At 40.9% G+C, this 23,371-nt stretch overlaps 1 protein-coding gene across 3 annotated transcripts in view; it reads left to right on the plus strand.

Moving 5' to 3' along the window:
* Nucleotides 1–5,814: 5,814 nt before the first annotated feature.
* zcchc7 (zinc finger, CCHC domain containing 7) overlaps nucleotides 5,815–23,371 on the plus strand; it is a 58,936-nt gene continuing 41,379 nt past the window's right edge. Inside the window, exons 1-2 of one of the 3 annotated variants that reach the window (XM_048243709.1) lie at nucleotides 5,815–5,908; nucleotides 14,342–14,998. In XM_048243709.1, coding sequence (XP_048099666.1) covers nucleotides 14,344–14,998 — 655 coding nt within the window. In that variant the 5' untranslated portion in view covers nucleotides 5,815–5,908; nucleotides 14,342–14,343. The other 2 variants (XM_048243726.1, XM_048243718.1) reach the window with 2 other exon arrangements.

The following is a 23,371-nucleotide window of genomic DNA, read 5'->3' on the forward strand; positions in this document are numbered from 1 at the left end:
CCTAGGAGCTAGGCCGGCTTATGGCAGTTTTAGTGCGTGCCCGCCGCCTGGTCTGGCTTTCTCATATCCCAAGATGCATGCAGAGCTACGCTGCGGGAGCTTTCCTTCGTGCCCCTGCCCCCTGCTCTTGTGTCCGAATTGTGAAGACAGCAGGTAGGCATACCACACCGATGGTGCGTTTCCGGACACCACAACACCCACCACCACGGTGGGAACGCCCTTGGCCACATAACACTGCGACGCCAGTGCACAGGGCACACAGGCAGTCTCCCAGGGACTCGATGCCCTTTTGCCGCCAGCCTCACCCCCATGCGCTGCCCTCCCAAAAATGCCAGCACAAAGCAACAAAGCAACCCTTCAGAACTGTGTCACAGAGCTGGGGTTAACCATCAAATGGAGAAGAGCTTGCTCGTCCCAAACCAGACAATTCAATTTATAGGCATGGTGTGGAACTCACAGCATGCTGTTGCCATGACAGCCACCCTAACACGGCGGCGTGTGATGAACATTATGACATTAGCCTCACAAGTTTGCCAGGGGCGCAGACTACATTTCAGACTGCTGTTAAGACTGTGAAGACGGCCCCTGCAGATGTGGTTAACTGGACTAGGCCTCGATGTTGTTCAGCAGAAGGATTCATTTGTTCGCATCAACCGGGAGTGCGTAGCGGCACTACATCTGTGGCAACAGTAGGTGTTCCAATCTTCAGGGGTGCCGCTTAGAGCAGCACCCACTCGCAGAGAGGTGGTCGCAACAGATGTCTCTCTTACAGTTTGGGGTGCTGTGTGGCAACCCAGAGCAGTTTGTGGCTCATGGAGCCCACAACAGAGGAAGGAACACATAAACCTTCTGGAGCTCAGAGCAGTGCATCTGCCGCTCAGACACTTCATACCCTTTCTGCAGGGCCGCCATGTGCTCATCTGCTCAGACAACATGACAACAGTGTACAACATCAATCACCAGGGGGGAACACGCTTCCCTCCTGCATTACGCGTTACACATTGCCTGTTGAAGTGGCCATTCCCCAGGCTAGTGTCACTCAAAGCCATTCATTTACCTGGGGTGCTCAACTCTGTGGCGGACTCTTTGTCCAGGCAACGCCTCGAACGCAGCTACCTCAAAGAGTAGACCTGCTATCTGAGATGGACGGCAAGGCGTGGCACCCTTCCCAGAATGCCTCCAACTGTGGGTGTGGCCTCTGGGTCCAGCAACCTTCTATTAGGCTGTGACCCTGCAGTCTTTAATACAGTACAAAATGCAAGAGCTCCCTCAACAAGACAGCTATACGCAAACAGGTGGAAACTCTTTGCCAGCTGGTGTGATGCTTCAGGGACTTCACCAATACATTGTTCACTGCCCTTAATTTTGAGATTTCTTCAGCATCTTTTGGATGAGGGGAAATCCCCTTCTACCGTGAAGGTGTATGTGGCAGCTATTTCGGCAAAGCATTGGGGTTCAACCATTGGAGTGGAACCATTGGAGTGGAGGGTTCAACCATTCACAGTCGCATCCATAGTTTTCACAAAGGCGCTCAGCCTCTACAGAGCCCCTCGCAGTTCGCAGCGGGACCTACACCAAGTTTTGGACTCCTTACGTACTACTCCCTTCGAGCCGTTGGCTCAGGCTGAACTGAAATGGGTTTCTTTAAAAACGGCTTTTTTACTGGTTATAGTGTCAGCTACTGTAAGTGTGTTAGTGAGCTTCATGCCGTCTCCGTCAGCCCAGACTGCATGAGATGGAGGCCAGATTTCTCTGGTGTCACTCTGTGGCCAAACCCAGTTTTTCTCCCAAAAGTCTTGTCTCCCTCCTTTATCAATCAGTCTATTGACCTTTCTTCATACAGTGATGACACTGATGAGCATCGCTCCCTTTGGTGTCCTGTTCAAGTTTTGAAACACTATGTTGACATAACAAATTCTGTACATCATTCTGATCAGCTGTTCGTATGCTATGGGACAGGTAACACTGGCGTGCCTGTTTTTAAACAGTGCCTCTCACACTGGGTCTGTGAAGTAATTTCTCATGCCTACAAAGCAACAGGTACTTCTCCCCCTCTACATTTTCACAATTGTATAGAGTCAATGTGGCCTTGCTTAAATTCTGCCATACTCTCAAATGCACATCAGCCATTGTGGGGCATGTTTGTCCTCCTGACACTGCTGGTATTAGTCATTCAAAGGCTATGCCGCCTCTGGCGGTCAGGAGGCATGAAATAGAACACTAGTTACGAATGTATCTGTGGTTCTATGAATGCCAAATTCATTCATTCAAAGGCTATGCCGCCTCTGGCGGTCATTCGGCATTCATAGAACCACAGTTACATTCGTAACTAGCATTTCCCTGCGCAGTTCACACACAGAGTGGGGGATGGGTGGCGGTAACATTCTAACACTGCACCCATTGATCTCGACGACGTTCAAACTAGCTCTTCCAAAACCAAACTCTCGAAAAGTTAACTTAAGCACTTCTAGCGACCTAGACAATTATAAACACCAGCACTAAACTCACACTTGAATGCATTTGAATGTCTGTGCATCGCCATGCAGCTCAGTTAAAAGCAAAAGTTAACACTAACGTTAGTTCACTATATAAATAAAAGTTACTTACTTACTAAACCTCCCTCCACACCTTAAGAGACGTGCTAGTGAGAGATGCTAGCACCCATGGATGAGTTTTCTCTCCCACTCTGAGAATGAAATCTGCACTTCAGAAGCACCTACAGTACACCAAACTTTACAGTCATTATAGAAAGATACATTTCTGCCTGCAGCCAGCAAGGTTCACAATAAGCACGATTCAGGGTAGGCGAATAACAATGCCATGTTCGTGGGAGTTTGAAGACTGCTTTCTTGGTAGATGTGTAATATCTGTCAAGAGAAACACCTCTTCCTTTGCTTTTAGTTTCTGGGGAACGGCCCACTATGCTTGCACAAACCTGCTGCGATAATGTAGCTCCTTTACTTGGCGTATGGAGGCATAGCAGTGTATCTGTGGGAAGAATATTGGAAGACCTACGTACTGCACATCCAGCAGTTGGCTATAATCTAAGACTGTTAGATGAACAACTACGAACCCACCAAGAACAAAATCACGACTGACAGGAAGAAATAGTAATGAGGGAATTGAACCTACAACGTCCTAACAACAAGTCACCTGTTTTAGCCTCTGCACCATTGATCAGTGTACTACAGTGAGTTTCTACAAAAGTTAGCAACAACGTTGCTTGACCACCATGGTATGACGCAACTTGTGCTCAAAGAACTACATTGTAACACCTGTTTCTAGAGAGCATCGTACCTGTGACGTGATTCGCTACTTCTGGCATTCGAACACCGCAGTTCCAACAACGTTGTTGATGATGCAGTGATAGATATAATTGGTGGAAATGGTGGCAATGTGTAATACCCCACCCCCTTGAAATTCTCTGCCACCGCCTGTCTGTGTCAGCATTTGTCTAATTTAAACAAGTCATTAATGCTGGCACTGTCATTGTCATCAGCAAACCTAAACTTAGTCAGTCAGTCAAAATCAATTGTTTTTGATATTGGTATTTCCATGTGGCACACTAGTTCATCTGCACATAGTCAGAAGCAAGAGGACAATCTCACTTAACATGCTCAAACCGTTGGGACAATAGGTCACCTGCTTAAGCCGCTCAATGGTGTTTTAAGCCCCCACCTTCAAGACAAGACTTCAAGGCAGCACTGCAACCGTCAATTTGCAGCCAGGGTAGTCTAGCAACTCTCCGTTGGCTTGCGAGCTGAAAAAATCAAACTTTGGTCAGGCCAATCACATTGTGTATAGAGTCGGTGGACAGGTGACTAATAATAATGGCAGAGTTGCGACGGTGCTGCGTGAATTCTCTACTTGAAAACAAAGATGATGAATGCTGCTGCTGGCGAACAGTGCGACTCGAGTTAAGCTTTTTTTAAGTTGGTAAAAGTTTGATCAACTAGCCAACTAGCTCCGCTGGTGGGAAAACACATGGGACTCATGAGTTGTAGTGCTATCCTATTGTGTGCAGAGGGAATTTGAAAGACAACCGTTTATCCCGCCCCTCAGATTGAACACTGCCAATGGTGAGTATATTTCAGTATAAAGAGACTTACCTTAGCCTAGAAATATAGACGCACCCTACCGGCGGCAAATTAATTTGCTCAGCCTGTACGTCTAGTATCGAACCATAGGAATTTCTATTGGCTTAACACCGTGGATGTTCTCCAATCACAGCGCTCTATTTCGTTAGAGAGTCTTAAGGCGGGCTTAACAGGATAACGACATCCTGCGACGGTGAACAACAAGGAAGGTGGCTATGGCGAACGAAGAGCGGTTGTTTGAATCGGCGTTGGCGTCAACTTTGGAGGAGTTGGACTTTTCTTTGAAAGTAGAGCAACACAATGCACTTAAGTCATTCCTTTTCGAAGAAGGATGTATTTGCCGCTTTGCCGACCGGATACGGGATATGGTCGAAGCGCTGGCCTATTGCATGCCTAGGCAGTTTGAAAGACAATTCTATGCCCGCCCCTTGGATTAAGCAGGTGAATGATTCGATTCCAGACTATACATTTCAATGATATAGGATGGCCCGCCAGGCTAGACTTACCTAGCTCTTTCTCCTAAAATCATTTGACTTAATTTAAGACATCTCATCATGAAGACAAGCAAACTTGTAGGGTAGACTGAGTACAGTTGAGACACTTTTTGCCCACACAAAATCAAACAAAAAATAGATACTGAAAAGAAGTGATTTTCCACACGACATTCCACAAGCCATTTCCTTAGCTTGTAGACTAAAATATTATCAATAATACCCATAAGTAGTTTATATTTTCCACAATTAGCTCATAAACATAAGGTGCATTTTTGTCTTGACTGTGTCTCAACTGTACCCATTGGCAGATTATGAACCCCTGGGCCCAGATGTATTAAGGGCCCCCCACTAATTGTCGTATATGGGGTCCTCCCCCAGAATTTTTTTAATTTGTTTGATGTGGTTTCCTGTATGCTGGTGCATTTTGGGGATGGCCAATACTAAATTCAATCAGATTCATAGCCTACATCCTGATTTGTTGATATTGAGGCAATGATTCCATGCAAAGGCTTGGGCTTCAGGGCCCCCTGACCCCTTGGGCCCCTGGGTCTGGGCCCGGTAGGCCCGTGCAGTAATCCATCCCTGACTGTACCTAGAGTACAATTGAGACACCTACCTGGTACAGTTGACACACCCATTTTTAATGATGTAGTTATCTAACCATTAGTTGGAAAGTTGAATAAATAAAAACATAGCAATTGCAAAGTGTTGTTCAAATTCATTCATTTCATTTAAATACGCGTTGGTTAAAAGGAATACATCATGAACAAAATGTGACACAGGAACAGATATGGCGATCAGGCTACAAATGGAATGTTCAAGTAACACAATCCAATGTGTGTCTCAACTGTCCCCCGCTGACCACCTCACACATTTCTCTAGATTTTGCCACAACCTTACATGATACAATGCCAAAAATATGCCGGTTTTTAGGACACAGAATAATGTTTGTAAGGATAGCAGTTACATTTAACAGTAACATAAGTGTAATGAGCTATTCATTGTCGAAGGTGCATGGTGAAGTGAAATTCTTACTTTGGAAAACAAACATTTGCCGATATCCTTGGATGGGAGATACTTGTGTCGTTCAAATTTTCCATGATCAAAGTGGGCACTAATACACATGTGCATAGCAAAAATCACAACTTGGGCTTGCTGTGCAAGCAAGATATTTAAGGTGTCTCAACTGTACACATGTCTGAACTGTACTCGGTCACCTCGAACGACGTTAGTTGGCCAACCAATTCCTCAGCGATAGACCGGAAGTCTTCCTGGTCCTCGACGCTGCATGAATGTTGTGAAGTTGTTGGCAAATAGGTGAGTGTTCAATATATCTATAAACAAATAACGTCAGCGATTTTCATGTCGGCGAAATAGACATTAGCATCGTGATGACACATCCCCCAAAGTAAGTAGATTAGTAAAACCAGTCGTTTACATTTAACCGGCTACTTAGGGGATGGCGATACACGTGGGTCCTGTGTGTGTTAACGGTAACGATATTGCTTCTCGCGGAACCATATATCTAGCCATCAAAGTTTTGCCTAACGTTAATGAAATTCTTACACTTTTAAAACGGAATGTAACACACCCGACAATCGTTTGGAAGTTTGCCGAATTTTCATCTGAAATGGTAACTTTGACTGCCGCCAGTTCACTTACACGTATGGAAGTTGCTAACATTAGCTATTGGTTTCATGTAGTCATAACAGTCTCTTTCACGCTAGTGGAAATCAGGATCCAACACACGTGATAGTCTGTTAGTGGCAGACAGTTTAGTCACATCTGCAGAAACAGAATTTTATTCGACCTGAGCCTCCTGAACAATGAAAGTTAGACAGTTATCGTTAATTCCAAATTAATGGGTGTGTGTTTCATGATCTAGATCAGCTGTACTGCTATAACGTTATTTTTTACAGTCTATGGTTATGACTAAGTATCCCAAGCTATTATGAATGAAAAACAGTGGCAAACAGTGACGTTTACCTAAAAAGCAAAACCATGGTTTATATTTAGTAGTTAAATAAGAATACTTAAAAGAGTTTGTTCATAAACCCCTCAGGTATACTGTAGGTCAGGGGTGGGCAAACTTTTTGGCTCACTACAGTTTGCCCACCCCTGCATTGTAGGTAATGAATGGTATGCAATTTCAAACCCTTTCATCTCATATTCTCCCATACACAAAAAGGCGTGCAACTATGCACTTTTGAGCCTATGCGTATTCGGCACTTAACTTAACTTAAAGGAGAAATTCAGCATTTTTTCACATAGATTTCTCAAGATCACCGAGTACAGTATGTACCGGAAAAAAAACGAAAACAATTGTTTTTACCTAGCTCGAATTGCAGGTAGCTACAGTGCTACACTCTGGGGCATGAACATAGTGGGTCACGGACATGCCGTAGTGCTGTTACATTTTTTTAGCTTATATGTATATTTACTTTTCTTAGCAGACTCTTCTGTCCAAAACATTATATTAAAATCTGGGCATTTCTTGTAAACAATCTCCACTCACAGACCTCTGAAGTTCACCCAAAGATTGTTAAGGCAATCTTTGGTTCACCTACGAAAAAGCTGCCATCTTTGCCCATATAGGGAGATCCGGTATCTTGTGATTTTTCATATGGGAAAATAACATGGGGATTTTGAATTATTACTTTGAATTTGCTACCCCAGAGCTAACTTGCTGTGCAACTTGTAGGGAGTTAGCTTCGACACTCAGGTCCCGTATTCACAAAGCATTTTATCTTACCACTAGGAGTACTCCTAAATCGCACTAAAAGATTTTAGCTAGGAGTTTTCTCTTAAAAGTTTTCACAAAACCTCTCAGACCTACTCTTAGTAAGGAAAAATGACAACTCCTAAGATAAGATAAGAGCTCTGTTGCTATGGTTGACGTCATTACTCATGCACAAGATTGATTGAAGTGACCACCTTGATTGGCTGATGATTATAACGCGGGAATGATGGCAAAAACCTCCCCTACGATGATGACATTACATTACATTACATTACATTTGGCTGACGCTTTTTTAGCCAAAGCGACTAACAACATGGTAAACAGTTTAAGTTTTAGAGCAATTCTCAACAATTTTAGGACAATTTAAAAACATCAGAGTACAGTAAGAATAAGTGCATCACAACTGGCAGTGTATTCCACCAACGAGGAACAACAGATGAGAAAAGTTTGGATTGGCTTGATGAGTGACAGGTGACAGGATGGTGAGAATGCGTGTGCTATAAGTAGCCTAGGCTACTGTGAAGGATGGAAGGTGATGAATAAATAGCTGAATAAAGAGTAAGGCCAAGCAAATAGCCTAGTAGCATAATGAAACACTACGGATTGAAGCAGTATCTTTGCAACATGTTTTAAATGAATCTGTAGGAAAACATGTAGGCTACATTCGCAAAGAGGAGAAACAATTTAATTTGATTTACAATGAGACGTTACATTTAGTTTACATGCAATGATGGTTTTGGTTGTTGGTGGCGTTATTGCGTCCCTTAGTTACAATGCACCCAAAAGTGGCTTAGGATTGCTTGTGAATAAGTCTTAGTGAGTTAGGAGTCCTCTCGACTTCTTTTAAGCTTTCCCAGACTTTGGTGCTACTTTTAGGGTTAAAATGCTTTGTGAATTACTCTTAAAGTTACGAGTGACACGCCCATTATTGTTGCTCCTAAATTCGCCAGTTGGGAGCTACTTTTAGCCTTAATATTCTTTGTGAATACGGGCCCAGATCTCCTTTTATGGGCAAAGATAGATAGATAGATAGATAGATAGATAGATACTTTATTGATCCCTAGGGGAAATTCAAGGTCACAGTAGCATACAGACATACACACACACACATTCACTAACAGCAGAAAAAGTAATTAAAAGTATATAATATAAAAAAACACAACTAAGCAATAAGGACTGTAGAAGATAAAGAATATACTAAATATACTAAAGTACAAATTATACTAAATAAAACTTAATCTAAATCAATTCTAAAAAACAGTATCCACTAGTGCTGGGCGGTATACCGGTTCGAACCGTATACCGGTGTATATTTTCGTTATGATATGAATTTTTTAATATACCGCCATACCGGTACAACGTTTGGAACGCTGCACCGCGCGACAATGTTTCAGACAGGACTTTCTTCACACGTACGCATGGTGCCAATGCGAGGCATAGTGAGGGTAAACACAAAACACCTTAAGTTTTTTCCCTGAAGTATGACCCTTAAGGCTTAATTTCTCCTTAGGTAAGGGGTTTATTTAAGGGTGTTGCACAGAATACCTTAAATTGTTTCTTTAGTTAAGAAAAAAATGTTAAGGAATACTGCATTGAAAGGGATTTACCGTCACGAAAATTCTATTGAGATTGTTTAACAACTGTAACTAGCTGGCTAGTAGGTGATGTTAGTTAGCAACCCACCGAACACAGTGAAGTTTAATGTTCTTATCATTCATCTCACCTTAAGAATATTCGCTGAAATTATCCAGGTAGCAAGTAAAGCATGTTATAGATATGCACTGAGCAATACTAGCTGGCTAGTTAGAAATGATCCTGACTGTCATCAGTGAACCAAAACAAACTTTTTTGTTAATGTTTTGCTTAGCGAACCGAACCGAAGCTCATGGCAGGCTAACAAGACATCCACATCCACATGAAGTTAACGTTAGCCTACCACTAACGTCATGTAAACCACACAATAACAATAAGGCATGTTTCTGATAGGCCTATTTGACATAGTAAGCATATTAGCAGAGAGGTTTTATTTTAAATTGTATAATTTTCAAAAAAGTATAATTATTGCAAGTTGCACTACTTTTTGTATTGGTTTTATACAAAATGTTTGTGAAATTTGCACAGTAAAAGTTCTGTATTTTGACTGCAATTGTCTTTGCATTCTGATTAGATTCTTCATTAGAATCATGAGTGGCTCTTTGTAAACAGCATCATTTTCTAGTCAGTGTGGAGTTATTCTACATCATGACAGTAAAATAGACCATCCTTACTCAATGTACTGCAGCAATTCCTCTCCCAACTTGTAGAAAATGCTGTGAACATCTGATTATGCATGGGAAAAAAATACCGTCATATACCGTGAAACCGTAAGAATTTTGAAAAATACTGTGATATACATTTTTGGTCATACCGCCCAGCACTAGTATCCACATAGTGGGTGATTAATCAATCAGATGCGCTTGCAATGACTGAAGCAGGGACTGAGCCTGTGGTCCTCTGTGCATAAGGTAAGGTAAGGTGCTCTTTGTGAATGAGTGTCATGGTGATGGTGCAAATGAGTAAGTCAAACAGTGCAAGAATAAAGTCTATATATCTATGTATAAATAACTATATTAAGAAAGGTATAAGTGTGGTCACAGTTCGGCTGTGGCATGGAGGGAGGGGTTGTGCATATGTGCTAATAAAGCCGCAAAACAGTGAGGCAGAAGACAATGGTAAAAAGTGGCTAGTGGACAGACAGTTCAAGACATGGAGGTGGTGAAGAGGCAGACAGACTATCCGGAGAAGTCTATTTCTCCTCTTCCCTTAAGTGATGCATTGAACAGTTCAATAGCCCTGGGGATGAATGACTTCCTCAGTCTGTCTGTTGTGCAAGGCAGTGAGCGAAGTCTCCAGCTGATCAGGGTATCATCAGATAGCAGCTTGGGGTCCTTTTTGTAGGCAAACTTCAGAGGTCTATTCTGCCACTGACTTCCATGCTTTTTCTGCTAGCATTTGTGTATTAAGGTCAAGTGCCACTATAGATACTATAGAACTTTTTTGGTTACAGCATGCTAGCAGCTTTTTCACCGTTACGCTACCACCGCCCTATAGTCACATGACTATAGGCTGTCAAGAACACGACAAGCAAACAGATGTCACAATCCAAAAACTCTGTTTTCCCCTGTCCACACGCAAACACTGAAACAGTTTTTGAAAATGTTCACTTCTGCCGGAGTTTTTAAAAATATTTGTTTTCAGTGACGAATAAAGTTTTCGTATGGACGAGATGCTAAAATGCTTAAAAAAAATACCCGGCTATGTGTGTAGAATGCCTCAGAGATATCAATTAATGACGGAAAATAACTTGCCAAGTTCAAAAAGTGTTGCTGCTAGAATTTCACCTTTGCATACTGGAGCTTACTGGCAGTGCAGTTTCTGATTTGATGAATCATAAAAAACTTGTATAGTAGCAAATTAGTAACTTATATAGTAGCAAATTAGTAACTTATAAAACAGCAAAACAAAATTGGACAGAAAGCTTTTGAACGAGAAAGTGAAGGTCAAGATCAGATAGGAGGAAACACTGCATTAATGTGTCCATGTTTTTTTATATTTTTAAGGGCCACCATAGATTGTACTACATGTTTGGAAAGCTAGGGGTGATAGAGAAGTACTCAGTTGGTTGATCGGGGGGACTCTAACAGGGTAGCTTTAAAGAGAAACCTTTTGCTGGTTTTGGTGCTGCTATTTTTGGTTCATGTAAGTGTATGGATAGATAGCATAATAGAGATGCATCATTCTGCTAATGGAAATGAATGTAGTTCTAGAAGGGAAAAAATATTGATATGTTTATTTTTGCATGATACAAATTGGCATGGGGTGTGAACACTAGTGTCTAGAATAGGTATTGCTGTTTAGTGGTGTAGGCTATAGGCCTAGTCAAAGGGTAGAAAGTAAAGTCAAATAAATATGGGCTGTTGTCTAGAGTGTAAGCTTAAATATTAAATTGATCTCATTTACCAGATTTTGTCATTTTTGTTTGTCATAAACTTATTTATTTGCAGGATTGGTTATATCATGACCTGGGCTCAGTGGGTTGTATATCCATATCAAAGTCAGCAGACAGGGCACTCTTGTTACTTTGGCATTTGCCCTTCGCCCTTCCAAATCCCCTCAGAATACAAATCACACATGAGTGACAGAGTAGTTGGGGTGGAGGAAATGGAGACCCTCCTTACCCTATCCCCAAGATAACTGCTTTGGTTTTAGGCTTGTGTTTGGTGTGTTTTTCCCCTCCTTGTCCTTTGTTGGTTGTATTCCCTGGTCGGCGAGTTGTGACCGCCTGGTGTTGCATCTCCCCTGTGGAGGTAAAGGGGCAGAGGCGTGTGGGTGGGGAGGGAGGTGAGGGAGGCGTCAGTGGAGTTGAGGATCATCTTTGGCTATGATGGTGTAGACATGCTGGACTGACCAGAGCAATGAGCCGAGCCATCAGAAAGAGGGGCCTGCAGGGAGATCTCTCAGGAAAAGTGATGTGGTGGTTTTATGTTTCTGTGGAAACCTGGAGCAGGAGGTGTGTTTAAGGCCCTTTCGGTATGAGTGATTTTAGCTCTAGGTGTCATCAGAGGGACTATAGTAAATCTTGAAGCTTGGCAAGCCATTCCAAGCAAGTAAACAACAACAACAAAAAGGCAAACAACACATTTGAAAGCATTAGCCCATCAATCATGAGCACAAAACCAGACACAACATTGTTAGCATTGGTAATGTTTAAAGTTAGCCTGAATATAAAGTGTCAGATGAGGTATGACTTCTCTCCAGCAGATATACTTTTCATCATGGTGGTCATGCTGGGCGAACAAATTCACATTTGCTTCAGCAACATCCATGCTGAAGCAATGAAAAATGATGCTGTGCATAACATCTGACTTAAGGGTATAGGGTTGGTCTCAAAATTGGGACACCACCCCAACTCAAAATGACTGACAACAACCAAATGGTTTATTAACATAAGATCTGTATATTGACTAAGAATGAAATAAGATTGATTCATATTATTAAAAGCTATTCCATCCCCAGTAACTAGAGTAGGACCACAGCATTACCCAGCCCAAAGCTACAACTGTAGGTTTTACTATAGAGATCTTCTATTAGGAAGTTTGCCACTTCCTCTAGGTTAACTTACCATGGTTTGACACTAAATCAGGTACTGCTGAGGGCAGCCAGGCAACTGTTAATGTCCAGGCCTGTGGGTGAAAGTTGATTTCAGCATCTTCTTGCATCTAGTTTCTTCTAAAATCTTCTAGCATCAACATCATAGCCTGTTTACTCTGTTCAAAAGCAACTCCATATCAAAGCTTAGCTTCCGTCAGCCAATGACGAGTAAAGAAGAAAATCCTAAAAGGTTCTCTGACCTGTATACCTTGCTGGATGCTACCTGGCTAACTCATACGCAAACCAGTGCTTCAACAGGTACAATTTGCTCTGTCCTTTTCTCATTGTTGGTTAGTTATCCATGAGCAAAGCCAACCTGACTTCAAGCACTGTTTCATGATGAATCCAAGTCCGATTTAAGATGAGTTAGCCAATGTTGAACTAATGTTTTAACATGCAACTCATGTCTTGGAATTAATGTAGGCCAATTATGCACTGTTGTAGTAAAGCAGTGACATTACCTTTGTCCAATCAGAGTATCACTGACCAGTCACATGTCCCTTTGAATGTGGGGATGTGGTTGGAAACACCAGAGTAAAATCAGGGAGGTTTTAGGGACCCACCACTTCTGTGATCATTGTTTTGTGAGTTGGAGTGGTAGCCCTCCCCATATGCAAATCAGAGTCCATGCTCTATCTTAGTGCTTAAAGCTGACTAACAATATTAAACGTGATTAATACTTTTATGATTTCCAGCCCAGTCAATTCCACCATGGTCATCTCTTGACAAATGTAAATCATCTTTGTGCTGATGATAATGACTAATGATAATCTGACAGACAAAGGGAACAGTTTCTTTTTAACATAAAAGGGAAATAAATCAACTTGTGCGCATTTATTTAATATTCAACAAATCAAGTGTATGAAATGACAGGCATGATAAGTATTTATGTGCTGACTACAGCATTTTGTGGTATCTAGATCAGTAAGTATCTTTGGCACACAAGCAAAATAGATAGTTATGAACATGGTAATGCAAGGTTTGTAGTCTGTCTACAGTATTGCAACATCTATGCTATTTTGATTAGTGATTCAGCCTTTGCCAACGTTTGTTTTAAGACACCTGCCAGCCAAACATAGCTGGTTTGATCTAGAAAACATAATTGTATTGCTTTTCATTTGCATAATGCTGAGCAGGAATTGGATTCTCCTGTCAAGTGTCAAGCTATATTTTTGCTTTCAAAAATATCTCGACATCAAGGGTGACTTTTTCTTTAGAGTATTGAACAGTTGCCCCAAAGTGTCCAAGATGTTATAAAATGTGTGTGCATGATGAGTCATGATAAGAATTATCATACTTTTTGACACAATAACATTCATTTTGTAGAATGTTGTTGAAAGTGAGCTGTATTGCACTTTTTCTGGTGTAAAATTAGCTGGTAATGAGGGCTGAGGTGGCCTAGAGAAAGTTCTGCCCCAAGCCAATCAATTTATTTTTCCTGCTCTGTAGTCAATCAAGTGAAGAAGTGTAAGGAAAGCCTATAAACAAGCACACCCTTCTGGGACTGTAGACCCAGTTTTTTGCATGAAGCTGCTTAAGCTACACAGCAGCTCTCCCTATACATGGATGAGGAAGTCATCTATGTTATTGGTTCAGCACATGCTCAGTGGCTATTAGTAGTCAGATTTCAATGCACATCTGATCCTGACGTGCCTATTTATGTTTGCTAACATGGGAAGTTGATTTATTTATTACGGCACTTCTGAAACGCTCAAAAATATCTGATCTCAAGGTAGTGTCATTAATGTCATTAGCTGTGATAATTACAGAAGCAGTAATTATGTAAAATTATCATTTTCTTCTCTTCCTCTTTGAATAAGGTATGTTCTCAGGGTATCTTGAGCGTGAAGAGTATGAGGATGACCTCTACCGTGACAGTGAGGAGGACTCTGGGCTCTCTGCAGACAGTGATGTTGAGGGATATCTTTATTCCCAGCTGCATTATGCATCATCCCCAAAGGATGCAACTCAGGGTTCTGTTCCAGAGCCAAATATCCAGCCTCAGGCGGAGAAGCCCCTGGTCGAGAAGAAAAAGTGTATACAACCACAACCTGTACCATCAGAGGTCATAGTCATTGACTCTGGGTCTGATATGGTGCTAACTTCAGAAGATGATGGAATCTGTTCTTATAAAGGGTCAAGGGCATCCCTCCTCAGGAAGTCTCTAGCCACCAGAACACCCTCCTGTGCAGCTGTGCCAAGCTCTGCTCCCAAACGCCTGCCTGATCATCCTGTGGAAGTAGTTGTACTGGGATCAGATGACTCCTCAGAGGAGAGCTCTGAGGAGGAGTCTGACCAGTGCTCAGACAGATCAGAGGGAGCTGGCAAACAAAAAGTCATCAAGGTTCTCAATTTAACGTCCAATTCAGACTCTGACACTGATTCAGATGGGCTGGAGAAATGGATGATTCTGGGTGAGGACAAATGTAAAGAAGACCAGAGCATTCAACTTAACCTGGAGGGATCACTTGTCACAGGTAGGTGTATATGTCTGATTTACACTGTCGGAGCAGTCCTTAGTTCAAGAGGTAGCGTATTCCAGAAGGTGGGTGCATAGTGACTAAATGCACCATGAGCTGACTTTGAGTTTATTCTAGGTATTGCGAGACCTTTACTTGAGGATCTTATATCTCCCTTATAAGACGATTTGATGTGCAAGCTAAGGTATGATTCAGAAACGGTACCTTTTAATACAGAACGATTCGGGGCAATTTGATACAATGTAATACGATGTAATTGGGCCCCAAAATGCAATACAGTTCATAACATTTGTTTAACCCTTAGAACCCAATTGACACAAAGTGCTTCAAAAAACACACCCATTCTTCTCTGTTACATTGTTCCGGAACATTTATTGCGTGACAGAGCAGAAGTGTGGCTTTCCAACGAGACTACGCACTTGTCTGTACGATCAAGTATGCAAATTTTATGCAATGCAGTAAAAAGTTGATGTAGAGAATCATCATGAGTGCACACACAGGCTAACGCGAAAGTCGGGTCAAGTCAAGTCAGGTTAGATCAGTTCGTGTCACAGATATGTGCAGAAAGGTAATTGTTCATCACTAAATAAAAAATTTCTGTAAGGCGCACACCACATGTCTGTAAATTGCTCAGCCCCAAAGTCCCCCTCCACCATGGTTTTTATATTGCCAGATTCAGGACAGTCTGGCCTACACATGAATGTCATGTCCAGCTGGCATCTTGCTGTGGTGAGATACATTTCAAAATGTAAGAATTGTATAATACGCTTTTTGTCTTTTTATTATTTAAAAATCAATGCAAGTATTGATACAGATGGGGGCAGATCTGGGTAGCCTAGACTGTGCTGGAAAAAATATAGCATGTGTGAATTGTACTTACAATGACCAGGATAAATGCTTATAACTAAAGGTAGTGAGAATGGCTAAAAATTAGAGTAGGGCTCATAGGGCTAAATAAAATGGCATTTATTTCCGTAAGGCACACACCATATATTTTTTACATTTTCTCAGCCCCATAAAATCCCTCCACCATGGCAATTATATTGCCAGATTCAGGACAGTCTGCCATACACATACATGAAAGTTGTAACGTTAGGTCTTCTGCTGCAGTTTTCCTTAGCAGCAACCAATTTGTCGCTACGCTACGCTACTGTACTTGTTTTGGAACATCAACGAACACCACTAACCACTCAGTGAGTTGCACAGTTTTGAAAAAAACGAATGTTAAGGGTTGTTTTAGGACATGTTTGAGTAGCCTACTACAGTATGCCTGTTGGCAACCACTCAGAGTAGTCAAAGGCGATTCAAAACGAGTCAGAAAGGTCGAGACAGGACCAATCGTCAAAATTTCGGTGTCCACCACTCTAGTTCATCCAAAACAAACCAGAAAAGGGACTCAAAGTGCTAAAAATGGAAATTTCCTTTAATTAACATAGCACAATTGGTGGGTGACCTATTTACCTTTGCTAATCCAATGGCCTAATATATTAACACAGCTTGTTGCTGGACAAAGACTGTATTGGCTGGAGTGGTCTTGAATGTCACATCCCTGTCCTATCCTGCCCTTTTAGAGCCGACCAAGGAAGGGATACTCTGTAAGCCTACAAAGCATGTTTATTTGATCAATTTCATATACTAGAAACGAACTAAATCCAACTGTAATAGTAAGCAATTTAAGCATTGTCGCATTCTCAAAAACAATACCTGCTTAAATGTTCAAACTGAGGCATTTATGATTTAGGGAAAACAACTACATCTTGTCGGTTTTCTTAGTCTGTCTGGGTTGTTGTTACATTATCTGTAAAAGACAATGTTATATCCTGTTAACAGCTTGGTTGTTGGCAAATGAGAAGCTGCCTGGGATTTGATGATTTACAAAAAAATCTAAAAGAAATAACAGTATTACGGGAGTGTTATAGATGTGAAAGATGAAATGACATTATTAGATATTTATAAATAAAAGATCACACCAAATATAAAACAGAACCCAGAAAAGTGGATTTCATCGTTTCATGCTTATAGTTGAACAGTTTTTAGTTAACTTCATAGATATCTTACAAGCTCACCAAAGTCAAGTCAACTAACCTCATTTAGTAAGTTATTCAACAGTGACATACTCTCGCTACCACACGCTACCACACCCACTTTTTGTGAATGTAGGTATTTGGTTAGCTAATTAATATTTTGGTGAAAATCAGTGTAAATTTATTGTGCATGTTTTCACATGTTAGTCTGTCAAATGAACAAGTCTGATCATTTTTAACGTACACTTGACATGTGCATCACAATATCAGGCAGGACAAAGAGGACTAATCTGACTTGGCTGAAAAAGGGGAAAACAGCAACAACTGAGAAATAACAGATGGAGAACAAAATGCATCTACTGTTTGATGGGAAGAGGGAGTTTAATCACACAATTGAATGGAAAAAAAATGCCTTTTCAAATGTTTATAGATCTATGCATTATTTAACCTGCAACCTCAGCAAACCTCTCCTTGCAGACCCGGCATATCTCTCCCTCCTATTTCTGATGAGGTCTATCTCTCTCTCCTATTTCTGATGAGGTCTCTCTCTCTCTCTCTCCACATTCCTTTCTTGTCCTCTTTCTTCTTCCCTGTATCTTCCCCTGTTTCTTTTTCTCATTTGAATTTTCCAATCCAGTGGGGTCTCTGAGCTGGCATGTATTTCTGCTAGAGTGCCCATGCTTCACTGCATCACATACTGTGTGTGTGTGTGTGTGTGTGTGTGTTTATGGGTATGGGGGTGTGTATGTGTTAGAGAGAGAGAGAGAGAGAGCGAGAGTTTGTAGGCAGCTTGGGGTGGAGGGGCCTCCTTTTTTCCTAGGTCTTGTCAGGCTTTTGTTGGTGTGTACATATGTGTGTGTGTGTGAAGGCACACGTGTGTATGTGTGTGTGTGTGTGTGTGCATACAGGCGGGTAGTGGGGGGTGAGGGTCAGGGAAGATGAGAGAGGGGTGCAGAGGTCCATGTAAGGGGGTGAGAAGGGTGGCGGAGAGCTGGCAAAGGAGCAGCTCCCCATTTCTTTTCTCTGCTGCCCGCTCCCTCTCTCTGATCTCTGGGGCTTAGCATCCCCCTTCAGCATGGGGGGTGAAATGGAGGGAGGTATCACGGTAACAGACACAAGGGGGTGGGGGAGATTTTGGTGGAGTGGGAAGCAGTCTGGATAGGCAGTGGAACGTGGGAGTGAAGGAGAAATGGGAAATGTGTGAACAGAAGGAAAAAGGGCCAATGAGTGTAACAGGAAGGAGATTGAAAAAGTAACTGCCAGTTTTGTGGGGGGACCCTTTTAAATCGGCATGGTTTAAAGATTGGAAAAATACAGTTGGTCATCTCAAAGTGCTTTCGGTTCAAGTTACAATCAGATTGAGGGTCACGACATTAGCCAGTAATTGAATTAAAAGATAATCCTAAACTCTGAGGCTAGACACAATATGCATGATCACTGGAAATGAATAAGAACTGGACTCATTTGTGAATGGGCCAATACAAATAGTTGACATATTCCATACAAATATTTGACTTAGTTAGATCTATTTGTCTTTTCTTTTGTGAGCAACCCCCCTGGACAGAGAAGCAGTCCATTCTTTTACATTTGTATTTTGCAAACCCAGGGGTATGCCAGACACGCACACACCAGCAAAAACACTCCCTCCATGAAAACAGAAGTGTTCTGCACACTTGAGTAGACGTGATTAGCATCCACTGTGTTGTTTCCTGTATAAATACATAGAAACCCTGTTCCTCAGTGTGCTTTTGATTATTATTATTTAACATCGCTACAAACATGTACGAAACACTTCACAGACCTCTTCATCTACTTAATGTGTGTGTTTACAACTCAATGAGAACACTGAGAAAACAGAGTACATTGTAACACAACATAGTGAAAATAAAAAAAGGAATAGAGTCCATACAAATAATATATGGATGTTTTTAAACATCAGGCTTAGGGTATTGTATGTAATTTGCTTAAGACACGTTTGATTGGTTGTGTGTGATTTTCACGGAACAATTTTGCTAATCTGATTAATGAAGTAATGCATCTGAAGCGAGCTTTTAGTCACCGATCTTTTTTTCTGTGCACTGAGATGGCCTGGCTTGTCTTACAACCCACAGGCCTCAGCCAGACATTTTATGTTGAGTTTGTTATTTTTCTGCTTCCAAGTTCCAGTACTTGCATAATCAACACTTAAGCCCATATAGCCCATACCTAAGTCCAATACACCTTTCTGAACATACTGTGTGGAAATGCTATTCACATAATATAGAGCATTCACCTATACCCAAGTAATTAGACGCCTTTACCTATACCCAAGTAATTAGACGCCAGGTGTTAAACCAAAGCGTCAGATAAAGGGAAAGGCTTAAAACATGGGGTGAGTGGAACTGCATATTCCCATATTCATATCTGGTCAAACATTAGAAAATGAAGGCTTCAGAAGAAACATGAGTATAGCAAATATGGTATTTAAGGGATGCTGGAGCAGTGCTTACCAGAGACGCTTGTCTGTCAATAAATAAATAAAAAAAAATCATACATTCATAGTTGGATATTTGGATAGACAAGCCATTTTTAAAAATTGATTTATTGAAAAAGACCATTTAATATATAAATATTGTCAAGTGATCAGTGTAGTGGCCAATTTCCTTGGGCTACGATAATAATACAAAATACTACAATTATTTTATACTTTTAAGTGCATTATATTGCCTATTATTTGTTGATGATGTCAGCTATACGAAATGTTTAAACAATATCTAACTAGTCTTTAATAGCTAGCTCTTTGATATAGCTCAAAATTGGTAGCTGGGCAAAACACAGGGTGGTCTTTGTGATTTTTTGTAAATAGGCTTCCATTGTTTTTATTGTGGCACAATGTGGCAGCATCCAGCTGCTTGCTGAATTTTGCAAGACTGACACTGTTTTCAGATGTTGACAAGTATGCTCTCCCTGTTAATAAAATAGCCAATAAAAGACTTCATTGATCAAGCTATGGTAGGCATAGTGGTAATCTCTGCCGTTCACACCTCCAGGAAATTATTTTAGTTATTTGGAACTTAGTTATCTTCCCTGTATTAGGTCCCTTACCTCCATCAGCCTGCATACTCATCTGGCTTGCTTTTCCCTCCGTATTATGCACTCCATGACTTTCTCAACATCATCATCGCAGGATGATCTGAAGGCCCTTGTTTTTTTATTGTCTCAAACAGAAAGAAATCCACCCCAAGAAACACTGTTAACAGGTTTAAGTTGATAGAGTTGTCTAATACACATCAGTGATGGGTCCTTTTTTAAGTCATTGCTTGCATGTACAGTGAAATTGACGATGTCAGACGAGCAATATGGGATTATTACCAAAACCTGCTTATAACCTTTCACTGTCTCCCTGTGGATACCAAATTCAAGTCAAATTGTTTTACTTTTGCCCACAGATCAGATTGGTACTTTTCAAAAATGGAAGATATACTTTTTTTTAGAGCTCTCTATGTTTCTATCACTTTGCTCCCACAGATTGTTTGCCTTTAGTTTCTATTTTTAAGATTAAGAGTTCATATGATTTTCTTAGTAATGTTTGACCTTCTATAGATTATAACCTGGCAGGTCACTCTCTGTCTGCAGTCAGGGGCTCTTGATTTGAGACACTCAACTTCAATCTAGATGTTTTTTCATTTCCCCTGTCCTAGTCACCACTTCCTTGGCTACAATATTATTTGCTACATGTATGCGTCCTTGGAAAACGTTGAAAAGAATCGGTAGAAAAAAAATGATTTTCTTAAAAGCAATTGGGAGGTTTGTTTGTTTCCATAACAACTTGTGCTAATTTAGAGTCAACTTTAAGTAACAATAATGCAAACACTTACCAGATACTCACAGTACCCATCCAGTTTTACTCTACAAATAAAATGTAAACAATGTATTTTCTCTAACAAGGGGCAATTTGATCCACAAGACACACAGCTAAGGCACACAGCTAAGGTTCCATTTGATTGCACAGTCAGCACATCAGTTGAACTTATATGTTGTCTTAGTTGTATGGCTTACAGTACCTCTTTCAAATCAATGACTAGGGTTTAACCAGGGTTATGCTACCCACGTTCCTTTCTTTTGTCAATTTAAACCTAGTCGGTGTGTTTAAATGTTATCTGGGAGAATGTTTAAAATATGAGATTTTCAGATTGTACATAAAAGATTTTACATAAGTAAAAATGGGGAAATATGCCAAAATATTTGTAAACAAAATTACATCTACACACAAGGTAACCTCTTGAATGTTCTCTTAGCCGTAGTTATAAGACCACCATACACATTGTGCTGAACACAACACAAACATAGTTTTCCTATCAGTGCAAGGATAGATTTAAATATTTTTGTGCAATTTTTGTAGAGGTTATTGTTGTTTCTTGTGTTAACATCTAAGTAGCACCATTTCAGTTATATGCATGTGAAATTGTTATAGCATGGTTAGTGTTTGATGGAAATCTAGTGGTTAAGTTGGCAATGATATTCCAGTTGGTAGATGTTCCACCAGTTAAAACATCTTGCTCGAGCAACAAGCCCCAAGAGGCCACAGGTTACAGTAAATTTTAGAACAGCTAAGGGGCGTTGTTCGACATCATGCAAAGCAGAGTTTTTCAACATCTGCTCACCTGCTGATTCCTCGTCTGAATTTGCCTTGTCAGTAATTTGGGAGTATGGGCACAGGATTGGGCCTGAGGTATCTTTTCTTTTGAAAAATGAATCAATTAGTTTAAATTTCACAAAAGAGCCCAGCCAGAGCGAGAGTACGCTAGCCCTCTTTTGGACCGGACACATAAAAATCCTATACATTGTTTTGATAACCGTGCCTTTGCTCTGTTTGCTGTATCTCTGCCATGTCTGCCACGCCTCAGCTGCTATGTCTCAAAACTACCTAACAATACTGTTTGGTCTAAACTGGGTTCTAGAGTAACTCAAAAACAATAAAGTACCCTAATTATATTAATTTAGTAATTGCCTAAATTTATTAGAACTTTTCCTATTTCAGAGAGCAGCATCTGCCACTGGTGAACTGGTAATATTTAGTTGAACTCAAATGTATGTGATGTTCATTTTGTATGTCTCTACAGTTGCTCTACGGTTATTCTAAGTTACAGATTTTGTGCCTATTTGTCTGCTAGGTAAGACATGATGATGATGGTGGAAATTGTGGTGAAATGCTATTTCTAGTAACTATAACTTTAGTATCTATTTCTAACTATTTGTTTGTGTGTTGCACTTATTTATTTATATTCTTGTGTGATAGTTTAGGCTATATATCCTGATGAAATATCTTGACAGTTCATTGTGTGGGCAAAGAGAAGCTTCAAGCTTCAAAATACCATTAATGAAATGCTTTGATTGCCTCTTCTTTCACCCCAGGCTGGAGAGAGCATAGATATTAGAAAGCTAGATACCGCATTGTCCATCGTTCTATTAGGTGGCATACGTGAACATGGCCGCCATACTGCTGGGGACAACACTTGCCGGCAATCAGAGACACCTGTGATTTCCAATCAGAGACACCTGTGATTTCCAATCAGAGACACCTGTCTGATTTCCAATCAGAGACACCTGTGATGTCCAATCAGAGACACCTGTGATGTCCAATCAGAGACGCCTGTTTCTCCATTGGCCTCCAGTGATCTTTGCCCCCACCATAATGCTATACACATTCTAATATCTATGGGAGAGGGTTAGATTTTTGACTGCCATATAACGTATGGCACAGGAAGTGTGTCATACTGTAAGTGGCTGTTTGTGTTACTTAGGAACGAGATACAATTTATTATGATCTGAGCGGGGATCAGATTGGGCAGTGGCAAGTGTAACGCAACGCTCAGACCATAACAATAAGTTCCATCTCGTTCCTAAGTAACACAAATGGTTTGCCCAAACTGACAATTGAATACGCTTGTGTTGCGCTTTGAAAGTTGAACCATGTTCAACGCTCAGCTTTTTCAACGCTAGTATTACGCTAGCGCTGCCGCCATTCTGCTGCTGAACCATAAAGAACAATAGGAAACCTTCTGTTTGCCGCTGGTCAGTGTGATCCCTGCCTAATTCTATCACTACAACTAAGACGAGATAATTGGCTATGTTATACCAGAGAGGGTTAAAGGGGAGCAATCGAGGATCTTTGGTTATACTGAAGTTCCAGTTTTAGCTCGTTAGTAAGCAGTTTTACATCGGAGGTTATGGTAACTTTAAGTGTTAGCTACAGTACGAGCTAAATTCGTACTCTACACTGGGGTATTGAAAGCAAATTAGGTTGGTAATGTATGTAGTTTCGGCACGAGTCAGTTACATATACATATTTCTTCATAACCGTTGC

This window comes from Alosa alosa, chromosome 1 (genome assembly GCF_017589495.1).
Source record: "Alosa alosa isolate M-15738 ecotype Scorff River chromosome 1, AALO_Geno_1.1, whole genome shotgun sequence".
Taxonomy (NCBI): domain Eukaryota; kingdom Metazoa; phylum Chordata; class Actinopteri; order Clupeiformes; family Clupeidae; genus Alosa; species Alosa alosa.